This window comes from Camelina sativa, chromosome 18, assembly GCF_030686135.1.
Source record: "Camelina sativa cultivar CO46 ecotype springtype chromosome 18, ASM3068613v1".
NCBI classification, from domain to species: domain Eukaryota; kingdom Viridiplantae; phylum Streptophyta; class Magnoliopsida; order Brassicales; family Brassicaceae; genus Camelina; species Camelina sativa.
Genome location: NC_141897.1, coordinates 1,194,375 through 1,218,423, shown reverse-complemented (window position 1 = coordinate 1,218,423; position 24,049 = coordinate 1,194,375). Strand labels below are relative to the sequence as shown.

The 24,049-nt window shown below is 37.6% G+C and overlaps 1 protein-coding gene and 3 pseudogenes across 1 annotated transcript; 3 read left to right on the top strand and 1 right to left on the bottom strand.

Annotated features, from left to right (window-relative positions):
- The first annotated feature begins 7,287 nt into the window (after positions 1-7,287).
- On the top strand, positions 7,288-7,964 carry LOC104763046 (protein NRT1/ PTR FAMILY 5.3 pseudogene; annotated as a pseudogene).
- Positions 7,965-10,673: 2,709 nt separating this feature from the next.
- LOC147921329 (uncharacterized) lies at positions 10,674-13,057 on the top strand (annotated as a pseudogene).
- A 1,495-nt stretch (positions 13,058-14,552) lies between these two features.
- On the bottom strand, positions 14,553-19,864 carry LOC147921328 (uncharacterized). Its single transcript, XM_087499714.1, has 8 exons — positions 19,670-19,864; positions 19,420-19,572; positions 18,293-18,351; positions 16,822-17,674; positions 16,191-16,739; positions 15,552-15,934; positions 15,372-15,459; positions 14,553-15,272 (listed from the first exon to the last, which is right to left on the bottom strand). The coding sequence occupies exons 1-8, from the start codon at positions 19,862-19,864 to the stop codon at positions 14,553-14,555; spliced, it is 3,000 nt and encodes a 999-aa protein (XP_087355840.1).
- Positions 19,865-22,670: 2,806 nt separating this feature from the next.
- On the top strand, positions 22,671-23,732 carry LOC104760235 (putative F-box/kelch-repeat protein At2g29860 pseudogene; annotated as a pseudogene).
- Positions 23,733-24,049: the final 317 nt, after the last annotated feature.

Sequence of the window (24,049 nt, the reverse complement as noted above, 5' to 3'; positions counted from 1 at the left end):
TCTGGTTAAGAATTGTTCTTTTAGTTTGATAGTTTCAAGTTTTTCTCTCAAAGTTTGAGAAGTCATGTCAAATTCTGAAGAATCCTCTGTTACGAAAAGTGCAGCAGTGGCGATGCCTCAATCCGCTTTCGTGATGGTCTCGCCGTACACCCTCGCTAGCTCCGACAACCCTGGTTCCATGATCTCTGCTGTTGTTTTGACCGGTGATAATTACAACGAGTGGGCAACCAAGATGTGGAATGCTCTTCAAGCTAAGCGTAAAACATGGTTTATTAATGGTACAATTCCTAAGCCAGCAAGCTGTGATCCTGAATTTGAGAATTGGCAAACCGTGAATTCCATGATTGTTGGGTGGATTCGAACTAGTATTGAGCCAAAGGTGAAGTCCACTGTCACGTTTATCTCTGACGCTCACCAGTTGTGGGTGGATTTGAAGGAACGTTTTTTCGTGGGGAATAAGGTGTGTGTCCATCAAAGAAAAGCTCAGCTTGCCTCTTGTCGACAAGATGGACAGTCTGTTCTGGATTATTATGGGCGATTGTGTACTCTATGGGAAAAGTATGGTACTTACAAACCGATCAAAGCATGTATTTGTGGTTTGTGTGTCTGTGGCGCTGCTCTTGAGCCTGCCAAAGAACGTGAAGAAGTGAAGGTGCATCAGTTTGTGTTGGGGCTTGATGAATCCAGGTTTGGAGGAATTTGCACTAACATTATTTCGATGGATCTGTTGCCCTCTCTTGGTGAAATGTACTCGAGAATCATAAGAGAAGAACGTTGCTTATCTATTGTTCGTGTTCGTGAGCAGCAAAACGAAGCTGTGGGGTTTCTTGCTCGTCGTGACCAAACTGAGATGTCGCCTAATGTTGGAACAACGCGGACTAATTCTTTTGTTGGCAACAAGTCTGAGTCGTTGCTTGTGAGGGCTAAGGTGAACTGTTCTCATTGTGGATGTGTTGGTCACGAGAAGGACTGTTGGAAAATTGTGGGTTTTCTGGAATGGTGGTCGGAACGCAATATTGGTGGTCGTGGTTCCGGAAGACGCGGTCGTGGCGGTGGTGGTTCAAATTTTCATAGTTATGGTTCTAATGTCTCGGGTCGTGTTCGTGGGCAAATTGTTGCTGATCATGCTACCAGTTCCATTTCTCCTACGTTTCCAAACTTTACTCAAGATCAGTTGAAGGTTCTTGCTCAGATGATAAGAAGAGAAATCGGGCACTCCAACAACTGAAAAATTGTCTGGTAAGATAGCTCTTGGCGTTGTTGTTTTAGACACCAGCGCGTCTCATCACATGACCGGCAACTTGTCTCTTTTACTTGATATTGTGCCTATTCCACCATGTTCTGTGGGGTTTGATGATGGCAGTAAAACAAATGCAACAAACATGGGAGCTCTCCCTCTTTCGAACAAATTCAAGTTGACTAATGTTCTTTATGTTCCTACTTTAAATTGCACACTTCTCTCTTCAATTGGTGGATGTTTAATTAGTATCTTCTTTGGTACTTTTTTTTCCATGCACAACTGTTCTTGTCTATGTACAAGATAACATAGAAACTGATCTTAGGTTAATTGATAAACAAAGAGTTTTTGTTTAGGGTATAATTGCTGATTATCTTCTTCACAGGATGTGACTGGGAGTATCAGTAAGCTTTGGATGCTGCTAGCCATGGAAACTTCAAGACAAGATTTTCACATGAGGATGAGAATCTTATTGAAAACCTAGCTTCAAGCAATAGCACTAAGCGAGCCGATGCTGAGAGAAAAAGATTACATGGAGGCTATGATTTAAACCAATTAGCTTCGGTTAATGCCAAGCTTGATACAGTGCAGAACCTTCTTGTAGGTAAGAAATATGTCCATTTTGGTGCAGAAGTTGAGACATATGAACCAAGGAATGAAGAAGAAGCTGTAAACTTTGTCTATGGGAATCACGACCAGAGATTCGGAAATCAGCAAGGCAACAGGCCTTTCAGTGGGAACTCTTCCGGATATCAGTGGGAACTCTTCAGGATACACTCCCAAGCGAGAGTATCAGCAGGAGCAACAGAACATCGGTTATACCCGAACCTATAAGAATTCATCTTATCAGTCTCCTCCTCCTAAGAGTTCTTCTGAAAATAGGATGGAAGTCATGCTTGAACAGATTCTTCAAGGACAGGAGTAGTTGACAGTGAACTTCAATGAAAAAATCGATAATGTCTACACTGAGCTTAATGGAAAGATTGATGCATTGAATGTTCATGTTAAGAAGCTGGAGAGTCAAGTTTCACAGACAAAACAAGAGAGTTTTCTTTCTGGAAGAACTGAGTAGGAGATGAAGATGCCATATTAGTAGGAGATGAAGATGATGATGAATTTGCTTATTCAGAACATGGAGAGAAATAGACCAAGCCCGAGATGGAGGTGTTAACACCAATTGATGGTGTCGATCGACACCAACTGGGTGTCGGTCGACACTCATCTCAGACAGAACCTGCAGTTATAATATCTCCAATTCCAGCTGCGGAGAGGGTTTATTAACCTAAATTTCCTTTTCCTAAGACTAGGAGATCTAAGAAAGAGATGGAGGAAGCTAGATGCAAGGCAATGATGTATAAGGTAATGATTGAGTTACCTTTATTAGATGCAATAAAGCTTTCACAACCACTTAAGCGATATGTTAAGATAATGGTATCAAATGGTTTGAGCCTTGAGGAAGGAGCACTGCTTACCAAGGATGTCAGCGCGATATTTGTTGAACCAGCTTCCACAAAGGAAGAAGGAGAGGAAGCATGAAGTGGTTGCCTCTAAGAAAGTAAGTGCAATGATTTAGAGTAGGGTTGCAGAGAAATTACCAGATCCTTGAAACTTTGTACTTGATTGTTCTATCTCTGCAGAACGGTTTGCTCACTCACTTTGTGATCTCGGTTCTAGTATCAACCTGATGTCATATTCTGTTGCTGTAAGACTTCGGATGACAGAATTCAAGTCAACTAAGATATCTCTTATTTTAGGTGATCAATCCCAAACAATTACTGAAGGTGTTTTAGAGGATATTCCAATCAAGATCGGAAATTGCATGATTCCCACCGACTCTGTGGTAGTGGAGTATGACAAAGAGCCTAGTGATCCACTCATCTTAGGAAACTTATTCTTGGCTACAGCTGGTGCCATCATCGATGTGAAGAATGGACTCATAGCGCTGAATGTGGAAGGTTTGGTTTGAACTTTGTAATGGATAAGCTGAGGAGGGCTCCCACTATTGATGGACAAACATTTTCTGTGGAGATTTCTTCTCATGATGATCCGATAATCGAGATTCATGAAGACATTACTGATGGGTTTGTCAAGGAGTTAGGTACTGTTGAGAAGATAAGCTGCAGAGAAGAAGCGAAGACACAAGCATCAGGCTCAGTGTCGATCGACACATCTTCTGTGTCGTTAACTCACTACTCCATAGTCCATATTCCTCAGGTAAGGCAAAGGTATGCATCTTCTTGTGACAACCCGTCCTGCAGCCCCACTAGCCCTCCGCTAGCTTCCCCGACGGACCCCAAGCTGGCCCAGTAGGGCATCGATCCTAACCCCTCACTGTGGACATCCAAATCCACTAGTAGGTTATTGGTGCGCCAAGCGTTCCTCGAACCCTGGCCCCCACCCTTTAACAACCTTTCCACATAACAAGCTGTCACCGATTGACCTGTAGGGCCAGCTTGGGGTCCGTTAGGGCGGCTAGCGGGGGGCTAGTGGGATCCGCGAGACGGGTTGTCACACTTCTTTACCCAAACCTCCTCCTATCATCAATAATACCTTCAAAGGTACAAAAACTGTTTTGCAGTTAACCAAGCCACGAGATTATCGTAGAGCGCTTGTTTCGTCTGTTGATGATTTTGCAGGACATGAAAGAAGCAACAACATCCCTAAGTCCCGCCCAGGTTCTGTTCCTTATGTCCTTGGTAGACCTCATGCATCTAACGCTTATACACCATCTTGGATGAAGAGGCCATTTTTTCAGAGGAATACATTGCCACTTTCCGATCCACCAGACGCCGGAGCTCCATCACAATCAAGCTAATGACTGAATACAAGCGTTTAGTGGGAGGTAACCCACTCGTAGTTTTTTGTTCTTACTTTGAGTCATTTTTGTTCTTGCATTTGAGTCATTTTGTTTATGAATTTTGTATGAAAGTTTGAACTATATCTCTATCATGTTGCTTTTAACCTGTGTTCTAGTGCTTTTTAACAGAACTAACATCCAAGGATTGACAGAAACACAAAACTAACTGCAAATAACAAGGAGCTTCGAACACTTTTCTGCATTAACAAAGGGTATCGATCGTCACCTTTATGGCATCGGTCGACACCAGTGTTTACAACGGGTAACCCGATTCTAGTTCATCTTTTTCTTACTATTTTCAATACATTTTTGTTTATTCGTTCTCTTTCCCTACCTTGATAACACTGGGGAAAATGTTGTTTAAGTCTGGGGGAGGTTATCTACAAACTACGTTTTTTTTTTAAGCTTCAGTTGTGTCAGTCAAAACCATAAAGTTTGAGTCAAATTTTTCAAATTTTTCTTTTTGTCTTTGGGAATTATGATCTGGACTTATGATTTCTCTTATTTGGCTAACACTCTAATGATTATTTTACTATTTTTGGTCACATAACTGAAGCTTAGAAAGATTATGAGCTGTATCAACAATCTTGAAAGCCCTTATTCAATGGATATCTGATTAATCTAACGTTAACACTAATTTTTATCAGGATTTTAATTGGACTTAATTCTCTTTCCCACGGAGTTGGTATACAATGGACTACACTTCTTCTTCAGGCCTTAAAAGACACTGCACTTCTTCACAAAAGTATGTCTCCCCTCTCTCTTATATTCAGTACTCTTAAAAAAATCAAAAAGCAGAAAAGACTAAAGGAAGTGAGCTTAGGGATGTCGTGTAAACCAGTGCATACTTCAGAACTCATGGAATTCCTGTCCAAAGAAAAGAAAAAAACAAGAGCAAGGGATTGATAAAAAAAATACAATGATACCCTAGAAAATTAGGGAAAAATCAGTCTCTTGGAAGTGAGAAAAGAGAGAGGAAAGGAGATGTATGAAGAATGTCTTGGCCTGAAGAGAGTCCATATGCCATTGATCGATATTCCCTTGGTAAGAATTCACCTTATTTCGGCTTTAATATTGACTAATGAGATGACAGTGGAGATATCAGAGATTCCAAAGGATTGTGGGGTTTGAGTAAAGAATGTTGATGCTTCTCATGGTTAAGTATAGGAAGTAAGTTCTTTAGTCTTGTAAATGAAGAGTGCGAATAAGAATCATCGTGGGGTTGAGTGAGTCCCCAGTTTTCAAACCTCTTTCACAGATCTAAGTTTTTGTTTTGCTTGAGGGCAAGCGAAAGCTAAGTCTGGAGGAGTTGATATATCATGGTTTTTCTATTTTTTAATCATGATATAATGAATTTTTAAGAGTCTTTTGATGTGTTTTTAGGTTTTTTGTGAGTCTTTTCGGGTTTTATAGGATTTTGGCATGGATGGAGCAAAGTGGAGCAATTTGGGACATTTTGGAGCATTGAACCGAAGGAAATCAACTTGGAGACATTCAAGAGTGATGGTGTCGGTCGACACCCCTGTTAGCCTACAGAAGAAGCCCAAGTTTTAAAGATTTACAAAATTAATCCAGAAGTTTTCCATATATGCATCATTAGTCTTTACACGTGTTTTAGGAATATAAATAGGAGTTTTAAGGTCATTGTTTAGACCTAAGTTTTATTTTGGTAAAACCTTGAGAGATTTTTAGAGAGAGTTTTTGGAGAGAAGAATCAAGACTCCTTCAAAGATTCAGAACTCCCTTACTTCTTCTTTTAAATTTCTTAATGATATCTATTTTATTCATGATTTGTGTTTCATTGATCATGTGTGAGTAGATCTCTTGTTAGGTTTAGGGTTTTCAAAGGAATTCATGAATTATTAGGTTATGAGATTGTTAGGGTAATATCTGTAGAGTTCTTCATCTAGATTGGTTTATTGTGTATTCTAGAGTAGCTGAGCAACCTAGGATCTGATTTTAAATTAATTGATAGACATGAGAGTGTTACTAATTTCCTGAAATAATCTTAGAAGAGAAAAATACCTATTCACAAAGAGATTTAGTTTAGGGATCTTGTGAACTTATCAAACCTGAATTTAATGCTAGTTTAATCATTAGAATTTGCAAAGAGATTTGTAATTCTAGTCTTTAGACTTAGATAATTTTCGCAGAGAGAGCTGGTTAATTTTACCATTGTGATTTGAGTTCTAAAATTGTTCTTAATAAATCCTAACAATTATTTAATCTGTTTTTTTCTGAATTTCCTGAGAATTTCGCTGAACCTATCTTGTCTCTTATTGAATTAACTCTTTTTTTTATTGCTTTTCTTGTTCTTTTAATTTTAATACAATATATTATGTTTAGCATAATTAAAAAACTATTAAATCCATTGTGTGAGTGAGTCTTTGTGGATTCGATCCCAAACTACTATACCTTGATTTTTTAATTTGAGAGAGTAACTATAGGGTAAATTTGAGCATATCAACAGTCGATGGTGGTTTCTTGTGCATCATGCTTGTGACAAATGTTATGAAGAGGACAGATAACCAGTAAATGGATTCTGTGCGATAGTGCTGAGACTCTATTTATTGGTTGATCCGGTTTTCAGTGAAGCTCGATCTAAGAATCTATAACACAGTTAAACCTTAGTTAGGTACATGTGATCCGGTTTTGAGTGAAGCTCGATCTAAGAATCTACTCAGACATGATCAATGAAACACAAATCATGAATTAAATAGATATCATTAAGAAAATTAAAAGAAGAAGTAAAGGAGTTCTGAATCTTCTCTAAAGGAGTCTTGATTCTTCTCTCCAAAAGCTCTCTCTAAAAATCTCTAAGGGTTTTGCCAAAATAAAACTTAGGTCTAAACAATGAAATTAAAAATCTTATTTATATTCCTAAAACACGTGTAGGGACTAATGATGCAAATATGGAAAACTAAATCGTCAATTTTGTAAATCTTCAAAACTTGGGCTTATTTTGTCGGCTAACAGGGGTGTCGACCGACACCACCCTTGGTGTCGGTCGACACTATCACTCTTGAATGTCTCCAAGTTCATTTCCTTCGGTTTAATGCTCCAAAACGTCCCAAATTGCTGCATCCATGCCAAAATCCTATAAAACCCGAAAAGACTCACAAAGAACTTAAAAACACATCAAAAGACTCTAAAAGACTCATATATCATGTTAAAAACACAAAAACCATGATATATCAACTGTCGTCTCACAAAAAACTTCAGCATCCCTCCCAAAAGTCTCTTAGCCTTCACAACATTCTCAATGCTTGTCTTCATAGTCATATACGACTGTTTCTTTGTTAAACTCACAATACAGTTCACAGAAAACCCAAGAGAATGGGAATCGGTATGAACCTTCACTTCTTAATCATGATCATCGCATCCATAATTGAACTGTTTAGGCTCAAGGTCGTTGCTGAACACGGGCTAATCCACCAGACCGCAGTACTGATTCCATTGTCAATTTTTTTGTTGCTTCCACAGTATGTGCTAATGGGTTTGGCTGATCCTTTCATAGAAATAGCAAAGCTAGAGTTTTTCTATGATCAAGCACCAGATAGTATGAACTCGGGACATCATACACGACCACAATTGTGGCTGTCGGGAATTTTATGGGCAGTTTTTATCCTTTTGTCAATGTCTCAGATAACAAAGAAGCAGGGAAGAGGATGGATTCTAAACAAATTAAATAAGTCTAGGTTGGATAACTATTACATGTTCTTCGCAGTACTTAATTTGGTTAACTTCCTCCTTTTCTTGGTTTTAATTAGATTTTATTAGTACATAGCTGATGTTACATATTCAGCAAATGTAGAACAAAAGGAACAAACAGTAATAAAACATGGGAGACTTGCAAAATTAGACCCCTAACTTGAGTCAATTGCAAGACTAGACTCCTCTTTTTCTCTCTCAAATATTTGCCACTTTCTGCCTACTAAATCCTTTACCATTTATTGTATTCACAGAAATGCCATTATTTCTAATTTATTTGAATTTCTTGCGAAAATGTTTATTACATCCATATCCTCATCTTCTTGTCTTATTTACGGTTGTACCACCGCCATCAATTTTCCAACAACCATGAACAACTAAATTTGAAGCTCTTAATGCTTCAACAACCCGATTTGTGAGCTTAAATAACACCCAATGCTATGAGAACTTCATTTTCTTCCATCTCCTCTCCATTTTAATCGAAAAAAATGAAAGTTCGTTAATCTTGTTATATCTCGTGAACAAGGAAAATTGGCGCTGTGTTTCTTCAGTGGTGACTAAATACGACGTCCTGGGTGCTTGACATTGCGAAACCACCACCGATAAGGTTATTTTCCGGTAGATTTTGTGATTTTCTTTGTTTTTTGCCAAACTTAGACTTCATTTGTTAGACTAAAATTTCAGTCTCCTTAATTTCATTTGAAAACAAAAAAATATGATTCAGACTGCATTATAATCTTTCCATCAGATGCTTCGTTTGCAGTCTACTAAGGTGTATTTTTGCAATTGACCAAATTCTTGACTTTTTAGTGATGACTGCTGGCCTAAGTCTTCTTACGATAATAAACGAGTAGACTTCTATAGTGACTATTTTTGGAATTGACCAAAATATTTAAGCATTGACCGTAATATTATTATATTAAAATAATTATTTGACTGCAAAAGAAGTCTACTAATTAAAAATTTAAAATGTTGGTCAACTCCAAAAATGACCACGGCAGACTGCAAACGAAGTCATCATTACTATAGACTTTGTACGTAGTCTACTTGGCAAAAGTCAAACTTGGTCAATTGCAAAACTATCCACGACGAAGTTTACATTTTCTTGTTGACGGATAGATGAAGTCTACTTGTTACACAGAAGTCTACTGTAAAGTCAATGGGTTGGTCAATTGCAAAAATAACCAGAGTAAACTATAATTGAAGTTAACAGGTGGAACTTTCCATTGAAGTCTACCTATTTTTATCTATTTAATTGCAAAACTGACCAAAAAATTAACAAAGGATGACCACAGAAGAAGTCAACCGGTTCTAGTAGACTTCGTCCGTTGTCTGCTTTGTTAAATTGTAATTGCAAAAATAGACCACAAAAAATAGACTTCATTTGAAGTTATTCTCGTATAGTCTAGTTTATATCTACCCGTTGACGTCAACATGAAGTTAGCAGATTTTGAAAACCAAATTATTGCAAATTGGTGAATAATTTTTAAGATTTTCTTGTTGTATTCTTTGATATATGTTATTTACTTGCCTCTATATGTTTTTGACATGAATCCATATTATACATATGGAGAAATCAAGTTTTTGGTTTTCATAGGCAGTTATGTCATTAAAGTAGACTAATTTACAAAGTCAGACCGTTGGAGTTATCTGTGAAGTCTGTATATTTGAAATAGTGTTTAATTGAAATTTATAAATTTTTCTTTTTGATTTTGTAGTTCAAAATGTTTTGTATCGGTTATGTACTTGCCTCTGTCTATTATTGTCATGATAATATATTATACTTTTGGATCAATCATGTTTTTGGTTTTGTTAGGCATCTAGGTTATTGATTTAAGACTTCTATGGATAGTCAGCTATGTAATGAGTAATTGACTTGCTGCTTACTCTTTCAGGTAGATGGCGCAAATACCTGTTGTTTACGGAGTATGGGTGACGAGAAATGGGTCCTGGCATTTTGATATGGATGGACGCAAAGGTGGGAGAATGTTTTTTTTGTGACACGGTTGTACATACGCTGAGCTTCGTGAAATGGCTGTAGAAGATTATCTGATTGACAAAGAAACAAAGATGGTTCAGTTATCGTATCCCTTAACAGAGATGATGCTTCAGAAATTGCCCCAAGATACCCCTCCTGTCTATGTCACAAATGATAGATCAGTTCAGAACTTGATAGATTTTAGTAGTAGGAATGTTTTTCGCCTTTGCGTCTCTACGCGATGCATGGATGGACAGTCGGTTAAGGGATGTGTTAATGAAATAAATAACTCTTGTTCTATTGCCGATGGGGAGCCAACAGATGAATTTGGTGACGATGTAAATCCAGGTGCCGATGAAGCTGTAGAAGAATGTCAAGAAACTCTCCATGACACTACATATGAGAAGCCAAAAGATGTTGACGACATGGATTTCGATTACAGTGAGTACGGGAAATTTGAAGATGAAGATGACGATGAAGATGGAGATCACCTGGATGTAGATGTTGAAGAAGGGAAACCATTTGTTGTTGGTATTCATGGACAGTTAAATAATCCTTGGATAGACCAACTGAAAGTAGGTCAATGCTTTCCATGCAAACATGATGTCATAACAGAGGTGCGTTTGAACGCTATTATGCTAAAATTCTCTTTCACAATTAAGAAGTCCACAAAGTCTCGGTTGATGGCAATATGCTCTGTGCCAGGATGCACGTGGAGGGTCATGGCCACTGTGAAGAATGATCCAACCACTTTTTGGGTCACCAAATATCTGAACGTGCATACATGTTCTATTGTGGACCGCATAGCTCACCGTAAGTGTTGCACCTCCAAATATATTGGGATGCTTTTTGTAGACCGGGTAGGAATAGTAGATGGTTTTGTCCCACAACATATCCAAGATTCAATGAGGACAATGTTCGGCATGACATTGGATTACACAACTTTGTATACGGCTTTACAATATGCCTTGGAATATGTGAGAGGAAACGTCGAATCTGGATATGAGAAGTTGCCTTATTGTCTTAGAAAAATAGAGCAGTCAAACCCGGGAAGTGTCGTTGACCTTGTTGTTGATGACGAGCATAGGTTTAAGTACCTTTTCCTATCTTTCGTGCTTCAATTCGTGGTTTCAATTACGTGAGGCGAGTTATTGTGGTTGATGGGACCCATCTCACCGGAAAGTATGAAGGTGTATTGCTAGTCGCTTGCGCACAGGATGGTAACTTTCAGATATTTCCGTTGGCTTTTGGAATTGTCGACTCGGAGTGTGATGCTTCATGGGATTGGTTTTTCACAAAATTAAGTGAGTGTATCTCGGATGAATATCCACTGGTGGTAGTTTCGGATAGGTGCAGTTCAATAGCTAAAGCATGTCGCAATGTTATGCCATGGGCAACATGAGGGATATGTTACTACCATCTCCAACAAAACATAATTTCTAATTTTCGTGGGAAGCAGCTGATGTACTTGGTGAAAGGGGCAGCATATGCGTATACATATGATGATTACAACCGCTACATGGCTTCCCTTACTAACGTAAATCCGGCCCTTGCAGCGTACTTGAATGAGGCAGATCCAGCTTTATGGTCTCGGATTTACTGTCCAGGAGATAGATACAACAGCAAGACTAGCAACATTGCGGAATCTATCAACTTCATGCTTAAGAAAGCCAAAGGTTATCCCATCACATATCTCATTGAGTTTATTACAAAAAAGTTAGGTAGGTGGTATTGGAAAAGACGAGAGGATGCACTTAGTTTGACAACCACTTTTAGCCGGGGTGTTGAGTTCTTATTGGCCGTAAGGGAGCATTACGCAGATATGATGACGGTAGAACGCATTGATGGCTGGCGTTTCTACGTTAGGGGTGGGCAACGTACTGTTTGGTTGACTTGGAAGCAAAATCTTGTTCATGCGGGGTGTTTGATGTTGAGAAAATGTCATGTTCACATGCAATTAAGGTTGTCAAGTCAAGCGGATGGCATATGTCTACCGTAGTCAAAGCTTACTATAGAAAAGATTATGTTTATGCGTCGCACGCGGCTACAATCATGCCCAATGTCGAGCACGATCCAATTGGGCCAGATATTCGATGTATACCTCCCATATCGAAGCGGAAGCCTGGAAGGCAAAAGAGTCTCGTTGGCTAACATGGCTATAACTGTCATGTAAAAATGGGAGCAAGCCGAGGAAGTCTCATAAGCAATATGCTTGTTCAAAATGCAGACAGCCTGGACATACTCGACCTCATTGTGTAAGTAACAATCCCACTTGATACATTTTTAACGTTTTGTATATGATCATCGGTTACACTAACAATTATTTACATAGGTTGCTGAAGACGACGAGTAGAAGTTAACTTCATCGTGAAGTCATCTAGAATTTCCCTAGATATAATTTGTCTCTGTAATTTTCAGGGATTATCCCACGTGTTCAAGTCGACATTATTAAAGACTAGTACGTAACTATCATTTACTCGTAAGACCATTTTATTTTACGATACTCCTCTTCTTGAACAACCACAATCAGCTAGAGAATGATGAGCCAAATTTCGGGGTCAGTTTCTGATACAAATTCGCATATACAAATAACTGGTCCAATCTGCAACTACTGCGGTAGATCAACGATTATTGTGAAATCATGGACATATGCAAATCCGGGAAGAAATTTCTTCAGATGCACTGTTCTTGGGTTTTCCCATTGGTCAGACGCAGAACCATCACATGGTTGGCAAAGGCAGAGCTTATTGGATGCGAGGGATGAGATCCATTGGCATAGAGAAGAAACAAGGTACTTAAAGAATCTCTAAGAGAAATGAAAGAACAAGTTGTTAACGGTTTGGTGAACTCTGGGTGGTTAACACATATGAGGAAGACAAGAAGAAGTTTGAATGTGATTTACTGGCAGCCAATGAAAGGGAAAAAAATGCTTCAACAATTCATGGTTCTCTCTTGGAAAGGTTTCTTGTTGTCATCGCAATGTGTCTTGGGATGTGTACCAAGTCTCTAAGTTAACTTCAATCTGATGTCTACTAAGATTTCGACTTCAGATGTGTTTCTCTCTACATTCATTGTACCCTTTCGATATCTTTGCATTCGTTGTACCCTTTCGCTATCTCTACATTCGTTGTACCCTTTCGATATCTCTACATTCGTTGTACCCTTTCGATTTCTCTACATTCATTGTATCGTTGCCGTCTCAATTTCACCTATAAATATCCTCTCAATTTCCACTCAATCTATTGCATCTCCTTCTTCGATAACAAGTGAATAAGTTGGTTACGAGCTATGGCCGGAGAGAGTTCCAGTAAGCGTAAGCGAAGCAGTTCCGATTTCGAGTGGGAAGAGGAAGTAATAGATGCCATGAAAGACGCTTTTGAGAGGACGAGAGTCGTGGTTGAAGAAGAGACGAAGGACCGCTTTAAAGCTATTCTTCGTATGATGAGAGATCACATGAAGAAGAAGGAAGAGGCTACCGCCCTTTTGCATCAAGTGGATCTGATCGACGCTCAACTATCCCAACTGAATCAAATATTGGGTCAACAACTTGTCGACTTCGAGGCAGAGCACAAGAGGTTAGAGGAGATGAGAGAGGTTGCGGAAGCTGATGTCAAACAGTGTGTGGTTCCTCCTCCTATTGATTGGGGCAAACTTCATGTCCGTCTTGACGATTAGTTGCATCACCCAAACTCCTATTTGTATTTTATTTTTGAACTTAATGTATGCATTCAGAATACCTATTTCTCTATTTCTATCGGTCAACTCTACATGTCCAATGTGCATCAAGATCCTTTCGAAGTCTCTAAATTAACTTCCGAAATATGTCTACTAGGCTTTCGTCGTACGCTATTGTTTAGAGATGACTACAAGTAATTACTATTTTAATAACTAAGTAATGAGGAACAGACAAATGTAAAAATAAACAGAGGCGACAAAAAAAAAAGAAAAACAAAGAAAAAAAAAGCATCGGTTCTCTCTTCTTTTTCTCTTTTCTGTATTATTTTATTAATATTTTAATAAAAAAATAAAATAACACATTTTCCGATAAAGTTTATAACTCTGTCATATTTTATATTATTTTATGTTGCTTCTCTGGTTCTGACAGCAAGAGTAGAGTATCAGCGGGAGAGCAGGTAAAAAAACACTTTGTTGGGTTTTATTGAAACTCTGTAGATGAATTGGCATTAGGTCCGACATCAAAAGGATAAACCACTGTTTTAGTATTGAGATGTTAGGTGAGAGGATTCCACAAAAATATATGGATAGCAGCCTATCATCATAGTTAAACAAAAAATTTAACTACAAGAACAAAAGTTCTACATGTCTATTGGACAACAATATCCATTTGAAGTCTCTAAGTTAACTTCAGAAATATATCTACTAGGCTTTCGCTGTACGCTATTGTTTAGAGAAGACTACAAGTAATTAACATTTTAATAACTACCTAATGAGGAACAGACAAGTGTACAAATATTATTAACGTTTAACGTTTGAAGTTATGTATATATTACAAAAAACTGTACAAAAAATACCAATATCCCACGTATAACTAGTAGACAACAAGAACAATCATCCTTACACATTAGAGTTTAAAAGGAGGATCACACAAAAAATATCAAGATCCCGCCCATCATCAGAGTTTAATCAGTAGGATCCCACCCACAAAATATAAAGATCCCCAAACAGAAACAAAACATCAACCCTACATCATCCTAATGAGTCATACATACTTAAAACAAGAGTTTAAGTCTTTCAAACAAATATTATAGCTAGTCGCAGATTGGGGGAGGATCATAGAGCCCAAAGTCGTCTATGTAGTTCTCCTCATTTGGTCCACGGCATTCAATCTCGTGAAATAAGTCACAAGTCATCTTCTCTCTTATCCGTGTGATGTTTGCGTCGCACAAAGTAGTAGGAAAGGCTAACCCAAGAGCATGACATTCTATGTACTTCAAAGTATACACACCACAGTCACCTGGCTTCTTGTTCGGAGGCACTCCCTTTTTGACCCGCTCATGAGTGAACTTCTCGTACAAATACATATGCTTTTGGTCAGGGCTGGCTAACTCTCGCAGCACGTAAGGAACCAAGACGCCAATAGGCTCGATAGCAGATGCAAGCTCTTCGTCGTTGGTGACACTCGGGATGCTGTCCCAGACGACGATGTGTCTCATGGGAATCAAAATCCACATAGCTACCCAGTGCGTCGACTTCACGTTTAAAGGCGCGTATAAGTCGTCCACTTCGAGACCCCATTGCTTGTTAGTCTGAGCATACGGTGGATACTCCCCTGCATGGTAGCTGAAGGCACCGGCCGGCAACAGTTTCCCATATCCATTAGCATGTGCCTCAGAATTGACAAAGTCAAAGTACTTCGTTGTCCACAGATGAGTGAACATAGCGTCTAGGAAAGCCAATCTACTCGTTCTATATATTTGAGGATGTTGCGCGTGTCGATGTCTCAATAGATTCAACCTCGCATCCATGTGCTGGATAACCACATGGATTTAAAACGAAGTTATATAAAATTGAAGACTGACTCGAAGTTTTCTAGTATACTTGGAGACGAAGTTTTCTAGTAGACTTACCGAATCTCGTAGCCAGACTGTTTTTGTCTGCAGTTCGTACCACCAAAGACAGCATCGGGATTTCTCTGGGACCTTGTTCTTGTACGTCCTGCGGGTGATGAATAGTTTGGATACATATAAGTTACTAGAGTTTCGACAAATAGAATTTTTGAAACATAACAGAAAAGTTAGTAGACTTACGAATCTTTCTTTAAGAAATCAAGGAAAACCTTCTTCAATTCCATGTCTGCTTTATCAAAAGGATCGTACGATGACGTGGCTGATTTATCACCCATGATAGTCTTGGCTGTGTTATCACCAACAAAAGGAGAACATTGACTTGACGCCAACCTCTTAACCCTTTCAGCCTTTCCATGTGCCGCAATCCTAGCCGCTTCTTTCCTTGGTTCTTGTTTCTTGGCTCTAGTAGTCAAGTCGGCAGCTGTTGGGATTCCCGTGCGAATAAACACAGGTGGGTCTGACTCAGTGTCAGATGATTCAGAGCTGACTTTCTTTGGCACCTTCGTATCCGTACGAGTAACAGACGGAGATGGTTTCAGGGTCTCAGATTGCCCTGGTTTGTTCTGCAAATTCCGGTTTAAAAGTTACATGGTCATTTTTGGAAACAGATAATATTAAAGTCGCTTCATATATTTAATTTGTCTCAAATAAAACAAACAAAGAAAACACGGATATAGAAGTCTACTTCACATAAGGAAGACAGTTGTTTTTATGTCTTCGAAGTTGACAACTTCTGGAAGTCTATTTTTTCCTCGCCTTGTACCTGGTATTGTGATTGTGAGGGATCATAGTAGGAAATTGCAAGTGTTCAGAACTAACCATTTTCGTCTGAGAGTCCTTTTGTTCATTTGATACAACCTCTTTCGTACCAATGGCTGCATGAGAGTCCTTCTGTTCCTTTGATAAAGGATCATCCTCTTTCGTACCATTCACATCTCCCTTCATTTTGGTAAGATCCGAAGCCAGACTTTCAATCTTCCCATTAAACATGTTGAAACCTTCCTTCATCTGATCGAGTAGAGCTGCTCCCCACAGGCCGAGCTCATCTTTAATAGACTCCAAGATATTGAATTCCAAGGCAGTTGAAGTACATGGACAGTGCCTCTTCCCACTTGGCTCATCAAATGTACCGGCTCTCTTCTTCTCACTCTGTTCCTCCACCTTCACCTTCGCTTTGTTGGATTCATAAATACCATCCGTCTGCCACAAACCTCTCCCCCACCTCCATGGACCAAAATCCCCATTGAATGCCCTCAAAATGTTATCAATCTTCTCATTTGCTTCATCGTCTTCCCAAACAGGACTAATCATGCCACCAATGGTTTTGAAGTGTATGAAGTTTGTGTACAATTGATATAAAACAGTGTACTAGTTCAAATCTAACACAATAATGGTTACCGACTCATCTAATATCGTAGATAAACTATAGACAAATCACAGAGGTGCGTACCTGTTTTAGAATGCCCTCTTTGACATTTTTTCTACCGCGAGAACCGCAGTAAGCAAGCAACGGTGGACTTGGATTGTTCCCCAACGGTTCCCCAATTGATTTACCAAAATCAGGCATAGATTCGTACACCCATTTCTGCAGAGCTTTGAGAAATCCGTCTATGGTGTAACTCTGCTTGTTTAAGCCCTTCTCCTTAAAAGATAGAATCAGGTTCTTGAAAGCAACTCTTCCCCAGGGATAATCAATAAATGCATCTAAATCCATGACTAGCCTAGCCATATTTAGACGGGTGGGCGTTGATGGTTTCCTATCTTCTATAACCCCAGCGTAGATAGCTAAATAACCCAACCTAATATGCTCTATTCTACCCCAATCGTTTGAGTTCTTACATGCTGCAACCAGTTGCTGAATACTCGGACCACTGTCTAAATTGAATCCAAGCTTCTCCCAAAACTCTTCCATCTCGTCTGAAACCTCAACATGTGGCTGCTCCAACGACTCGACATCGTCATAGTTAAGTCCAGTGATGGCTTCAAACTCATTCAAAGAAAATCGTAAAGGGTTAGATCCAACCAGACTCCAGATCTCGTACTTTTTGTTGCAGACTATCTGTAAGGTGAGCATATGGTGAACCAGTCTGGAAGCCCATTCGAATTCGAGCTTGTTGAACTGTAACAAGACACCCAGTCGAGATTGATAAATCTCGTCCCATTCATCCGGCTCGAGAGCTTTGTACAGTTCGTCAAACAACTTCGTATGGTTGTTGTAATAGCCGATGCTTTTTCTTGGAAGCGGCTCATCACCTTTCGTGTAAAACCTCCGAGGAAATTCTGGTTTTCTCTCCTCATCCATTCTGCAAGATAAGATTAGGTTTGGAGGGGAAATTAAAAAACGAGAGATTGAGAAAGAGGAAGACTAATCCAATAAGTCTATGCGTCAAATTGAAAAAGAAGGCTACTATCAAATTGCAAAAGAAGTCAACCTTCGGTTTGATCGAAGAGGACAACGGCGGCGAAGACGCGGCGAAGATGAAGATAAAGCGGTTGGGTTGAAGAATACAGAGTTCGTCGAGATCTGGTACAAATAAGTTAAACAAAGTAAGTAAACTGACAATCCGAAAGATAGAGATTTAGGTTTAACATGAACAAAAAATGGGAAAATCAACCATTAGTGATAAGCGATATAGATAAGCGGAAGGATAAGCGGAAGAGATAAGCGGAAGAGAATCGTTTTCTAGTTGCTTATGAGGAAGAATTAGAGATAACTGTCCTATATTATCTCGGTTTTTTTAGTTGTATAAAATTACAATAATTATAATAATCCCGGTTTTATAAAACCAAACTCGTTTTATTAGAAACAGTACCAGAAAATTAGGAAAAAATTATAAAGAAACCGGTTAAAACCGGTTCCTGCTTATCGGTAAATTAAACATATAAATATTACCGCCAACTAACGTCAAATCAATTTATACCTTGTAATGATTATGTTGACGACTTCTCTGGCAGACTTCTCCACGGGAAACTGGACCGTCTGCAAATCCATCAAATCAAATTAATTTTTGTACTATTATACTGAAGACTTATCAAGTAGACTTCTTTCTGGGGAAACTAAAACATACTTTAAACTGCAAATCCATCACATCAAATTAATTTTTGTACTATTATGCTGAAGACTTATCAAGTAGACTTCTTTCTGGGGAAACTAAAACATACTTTAAACTGCAAATCCATCAAATCAAATTAATATTGTACTATTATGCTGAAGACTTATCAAGTAGACTTCTTTCTAGGAAACTAAAACATACTTTAAACTGCAAATCCATCAAATCAAAATAATTAATACATCGTTAACGACGATGAACGAGTTTCTATGGTACAGGGACAAAAGTTGCGTATATATAGAATTCTACACTTTTAAGTATAAAGTGATATGATATAGAAACTTTCCAAGAGTTACACAGACGTGAATGATAGATGATTATACACTTATATGATGAAGTGAAGTGATATAGAGAAAGTTTCAATTATCCAACCGTGATCAGTCTCCAATTAAGCGTGGATGATTTATATTGACCAATACAAGTATATTGACCAATCACCAATTTTCCGTTGTGAAGATGAACTACGTACTATTTTTTTTTAAAGAGAAAAGAAATGATGTACAGATAACTTTTTTGGTTGCAGTTATAAAATAATCAAAAGGCCCCGGGCTGGTTTATATATACGAGACGAAACGGTTACAATGAACAGTTACATAATTAATAACGCAAACCATCGTGTCATAAATCATTAACGAGTAGACTTCGTCTACTGACTTCTTAATGTAAACGGGGGAAGTCTACTAAATAGATCATCTAATGAAGTCAATGATATCGTCCAAATATTACAGAAACTGAAGCAAGTTCACAGATTACAGACATAAATACGTCATTCAAACAAACGGCCACGATAAAGAGAGGTTCACTGATTTTAATTGAAAGATCTACGAAGCAAAAGAGATTAATACAACAATAAAGATTATACCGGCGATTAAGACATTCTCGACCACCGAGCGTACACGACGGACTGACAAACATAATTCTTTCATCTGATCTTTTACCTTGTCTAGCTCCTGCTGAACCCATAGCTTTTCATCATTTTCCTGGATGGCTGTAATAGAATTCCTTTGGTCAGCAAGTCCACCTCTCATTGCTTGAAGTTCTTGCATAATAGCCTCATCCCACCATTTCATAATATGGTCCTTCTCTCCATCCTATACCGTACCATAGAAATAAATATACCATAAGAATATTATCTATACTCAAATAATAATTATACCAAACGAATAAACCATAATACAATCTAACAACCTCATGGTTATTGCATCCAAAGAAAATCCTTCCAGGATTCTCGGCTATGGTGGAACATTTCATAACGGTTTCCCTTCCGCATAAACATTTGTCAGGAATTCCAACTGTCAGGCCAAGAAAGTTTACTTCGGGTGGACCTTCACTCCATACTTGCAAAGAACTAGAAGATGGCTGAGTGTAGCTGTGTAACCCCATATCTTAGTGCAAAATGAACAAAAAACTATGAGAACATATATATTTTCGAACAAAATTTGCTAAAGCGTTACAAAAGCAAATAGCCGACGATAAATGATGAGAATATTTATCTGAGATGTCCTTGAGTTTCGAAGACGATAAATGATGAGGATAGAATATGAATTTTCGAGAGCAACAATATCGGAATTTTAGAGAGAGAAATTGTGGAGAGAGAGAAAGCACATACAAACTAGGGTTGACTTACAGAAAGAAGTATTTATATGGTTACGGAATCCGATTAGGTTAAAATCAAGGAATCGGTATGCATTCGGTTAGGTACAGCTATCGGTTTGATTAAATTGTCGGTGAAATTAAAATAATATAATATTAATAGTTAATGGCATTATAAAGTCAACCACCAATACTCTACATAGAAGTCTACTTAAGCAAACCCTAAATCAAATAATTTTAACCTAATCAGCCTTTCCTCCCTTAATTTGACTAGTTTATATGTAAATTTATTTTATTTCAATGCAGAAAGTCTATGTGGTTATTATTTGGTCAATAGGTTTACCAAATTACTTTTTATAATTTTTAAAATTAAAATTTAAACTATAATTAACGAGTAGACATATCTTTATGTCTACTCGTGGACGTCAATTGGAGTCTCCCTTAAATGTATCTATTCCAGACTTCTTCGGGGTTACATCTGTCATTTCGGCTTCTGTTTTTTGTTTGGTCGTAAGGGAGTCAACTATAATTTCAGCACCCTTAGTGGTTATGTTTCTCGAAAATCGAATATGGGGTCTATGATTTCATTCAAATGTAAATAAAAGTACAAAAATGCAATTGTCCCATAAAACATAAGTTTTTTTGTTTCAATTTGGTTGCAATAAATGTTTTGATTGGAACCAGTTAAGAAAAGCATTAATCCACATACAAACCATCATACACTGTTATTTTTATGTTTCTCTATTAGACGCTTAGAAATGTAACATCCGCGAACCGAAATCCCGATGCAATCGATGCATAGCCGGTTTAGGAAAATTCACTTCCTCATCTTGGTCTCTCACTAAAAGGAGGGTAATTTAATCATTTTACACATAGAAAATTATATTTTTGAAAATGAACAACAAGAGAGTACTTTTTGCAAAATGGTATGGAAAAAGCTACCTCTATAAAAAAAATTATTTGTTTGATTCAGTTTCCTCATCAAACAAAACATGAATTTTCAAAAACAGAGCTATTGGTTCAACTTCATTCTATTGGTAAATTTTTTTTTATGTTGTCTCAAATTATATAATAAAGTTACACAACAATTCTTTAGCTTTTTCTTATGAGATTTGTCATTATGAAGAGAACATTTTATTGCTTATATTTTATATATTTAGTTCTCCAAGTTTATCATGTTATGTGGCACACATATGTTTCTATAAACAAGTAACTAAGATCAGAACTATATGTTTTTCAAATGGAGCTATTGAAGACATTTTATTCTTGATCAAGCATGCATAGATAAAATTATTATAGTATCTTATGATTATTAAATTTTCCTAATTTTAGTTGTTTGTTCTTACAATTTTCAGAAAATGTTTATCATTCAAAAGACACTGAGCACTTAAATACAAAATTTGTATGGTAAAACAAATAGCTTTAGGGGTTTTTTTTTTTTTTGGTAAGACAAAGGGAGACAAGCCTCCTTTAAAAAAATAAAAATAAAAAAAAATAGGAAAGCTTTAAGTGAAAAAGAAAACATTTTACAAAATTTGTATGGTAAAACAAATAGCTTTAAGTGGAACAATAATAAGATAATCAATTGTCAAATTTAAGAAAGAAAACCAATTAAAAAATTATTAAACCTCATTTGGAATAGAAATAAGAAAACTAAAATATTTGAAAATATATGAATTAGAAATAATATAATAGAAAATTGAGAATATCAAAATAATAATTTCTGATTTTATTTTCGCATATCATCTATTTTTCGTTTTGGGCTTTTCCATTATAGTTATATATATATATATATATATATATATATATATATATTAAATTAAAAACATGAGGGTCTTAATCTAGTAATCTACAATAATAAAACCATAAATACTAATAAATACTCATAAGAGATAATATTTACATGTGGATTCTACTGATTGATTGAAAATTTTGCAAGAAATAAAGAATTAATTCCACATCTTTATATATTGTTTCACATCCTAGAGGCGCATGATGAATCAAAAAACATAAATGAGGAGAGAGCCATGGACACTGTAATCAAATTTAAATAAAGTAATTAACGAGGTAAATGTATGTATTGAGAGATAATTTAATTACTGGAATCCACTGACTTTAGAATGGATCAGTTTCTTTGATTTTGAAAAATGTTTAATTCTCCGAATCATAAATTCATCAACTCTTTTTGATATAAATAGTTGAAATGAGTAAAAAAAAAACAATATAGTGAATTTCTTTGACCAACAATCTTTGGAGAAATTTTATATATCTTCTTTTTGGTGTAATGTTAAATGAAAGTTTATATATCTAATATTTTCCCGGGTATTAATTTTTTTTAATGTAACGGAAAAAATGTGAAAATAAAAGTACGTAAAGAGAAACACGTTACAATAATGATTTAACGAGACATAAGAAGAAGAAATGATTATTTAAATACACATTATTCATTTTTTTGCATAATAACTGTTTTTTGAAACGCGAAGTTTCTGAATCTCGTCGAGTGAGTGATGACATTTTGGTTTCCTTATAAATAAAGAGATATACACATTATTTTACAAAAGGAAAAAAAAAAAAAAAAAAAAAAAAAACAAGAAAACTGAATTACTCTCTGCTTTCAGTTTATTTCGTTGCGGTTAACATCACACGGCGATGGTTGTAATCTCTGAAATTCCCGGCGGCTCTAATGGCGGCGGCGATGATCCAAACAAGAAACCTCCAGAAGAAACGGAAGATAATAAGAACGAGGATCCTCAAGATGAAGAAGAGAATCAAAACGAGAATCTTCAAGAAGTAGCAGAAGCAAATCTTTCTCCGGTTCTTCTAGAACTTCCTGAACATGTCATGGAATTCATCCTCGCACGTGTCCCGAGACGTCATCACGGGAGGCTTCAACGCGCTTGCTCCACGGTTTCACCGAACCGGTTCTTTATACGCTTATCGGATCACCATTTGAGCCTGATGACCCAAGATGGTACGTTCTCGATCGTAGCGACAAGCCTATAAGATTGAACCGAATCAATTCCCTGCCTTGCATGTTAAGAGGAACTGCTGCCGTCACAATCGGACACAAGATTTACGTAATGGGTGGTGTCGACGCCGTTGAGAAACCCCAAACGACTGCTATTGTAATCAATTGCAGACTGCATACGTTGGAGTATCTCCCGGCTATGAAAAGGGCTCGTTACTGTGCAGCCGCTGGAGTGATCAACGGAAAGATTTATGTTATCGGTGGTCGCCGGAAACAAGATGATGATTGGGTCGAAGTGTTCGATGTAGACCTTGAGGTTTGGCAAACTGTGCCTAGTCAGTGCCCTGAAGATGGTAGTAACGATGTGGTGATGCAGGGGAAAATCTTCATTTTGGATGATTTTTGTTGTTTGGCTTACGAACCAAGAGAAGGTTTATGGCAGTCATGGGGATATGAAAGTGAGTTGCACAGACTCTGGAGCTCGTCCCTGTCGTCTTGTGTGGTTGGAGATTTACTGTTTACCCTTGATCTTACGTGTCCTCTTGGTTTGCCAATAGCGGTATACAATCCAAATGAGATGTATTGGAAACCTCTGCTGACTGTATACATGTCCAGCTTTACTTGGTTTGGAGGTTCTCCTGTGTGGAGCATGGCGAATTTGGGTGGCAAGTTGGAGGTTTTGGGCGATTTTTGTCGGGACAGTACGGATATTGTGTGTGTAGAAATTACGTTTGAAACTCGTGAAGAAGGTCATCTTTGGGGGAATGTGGAATCAACCACGGCTGTGTATACTGACGATCACAAGGAAACGATGTTTCCTATCGTTAAGCTTTGTCAAACTGTTACGGTTTGATTATGCGAATCGTGGTGGACGGTCTCTTGCAGTACCAGCAGGTATGTTTCTGTGACTACTGATCATGATGTTTCAGGCAATTTCTTGACCCTCAAGTCTTAATTAGTCTTTCATAAACCTGCAGGTGATGAGAGCAAATGTGAAGCAAGTGTTA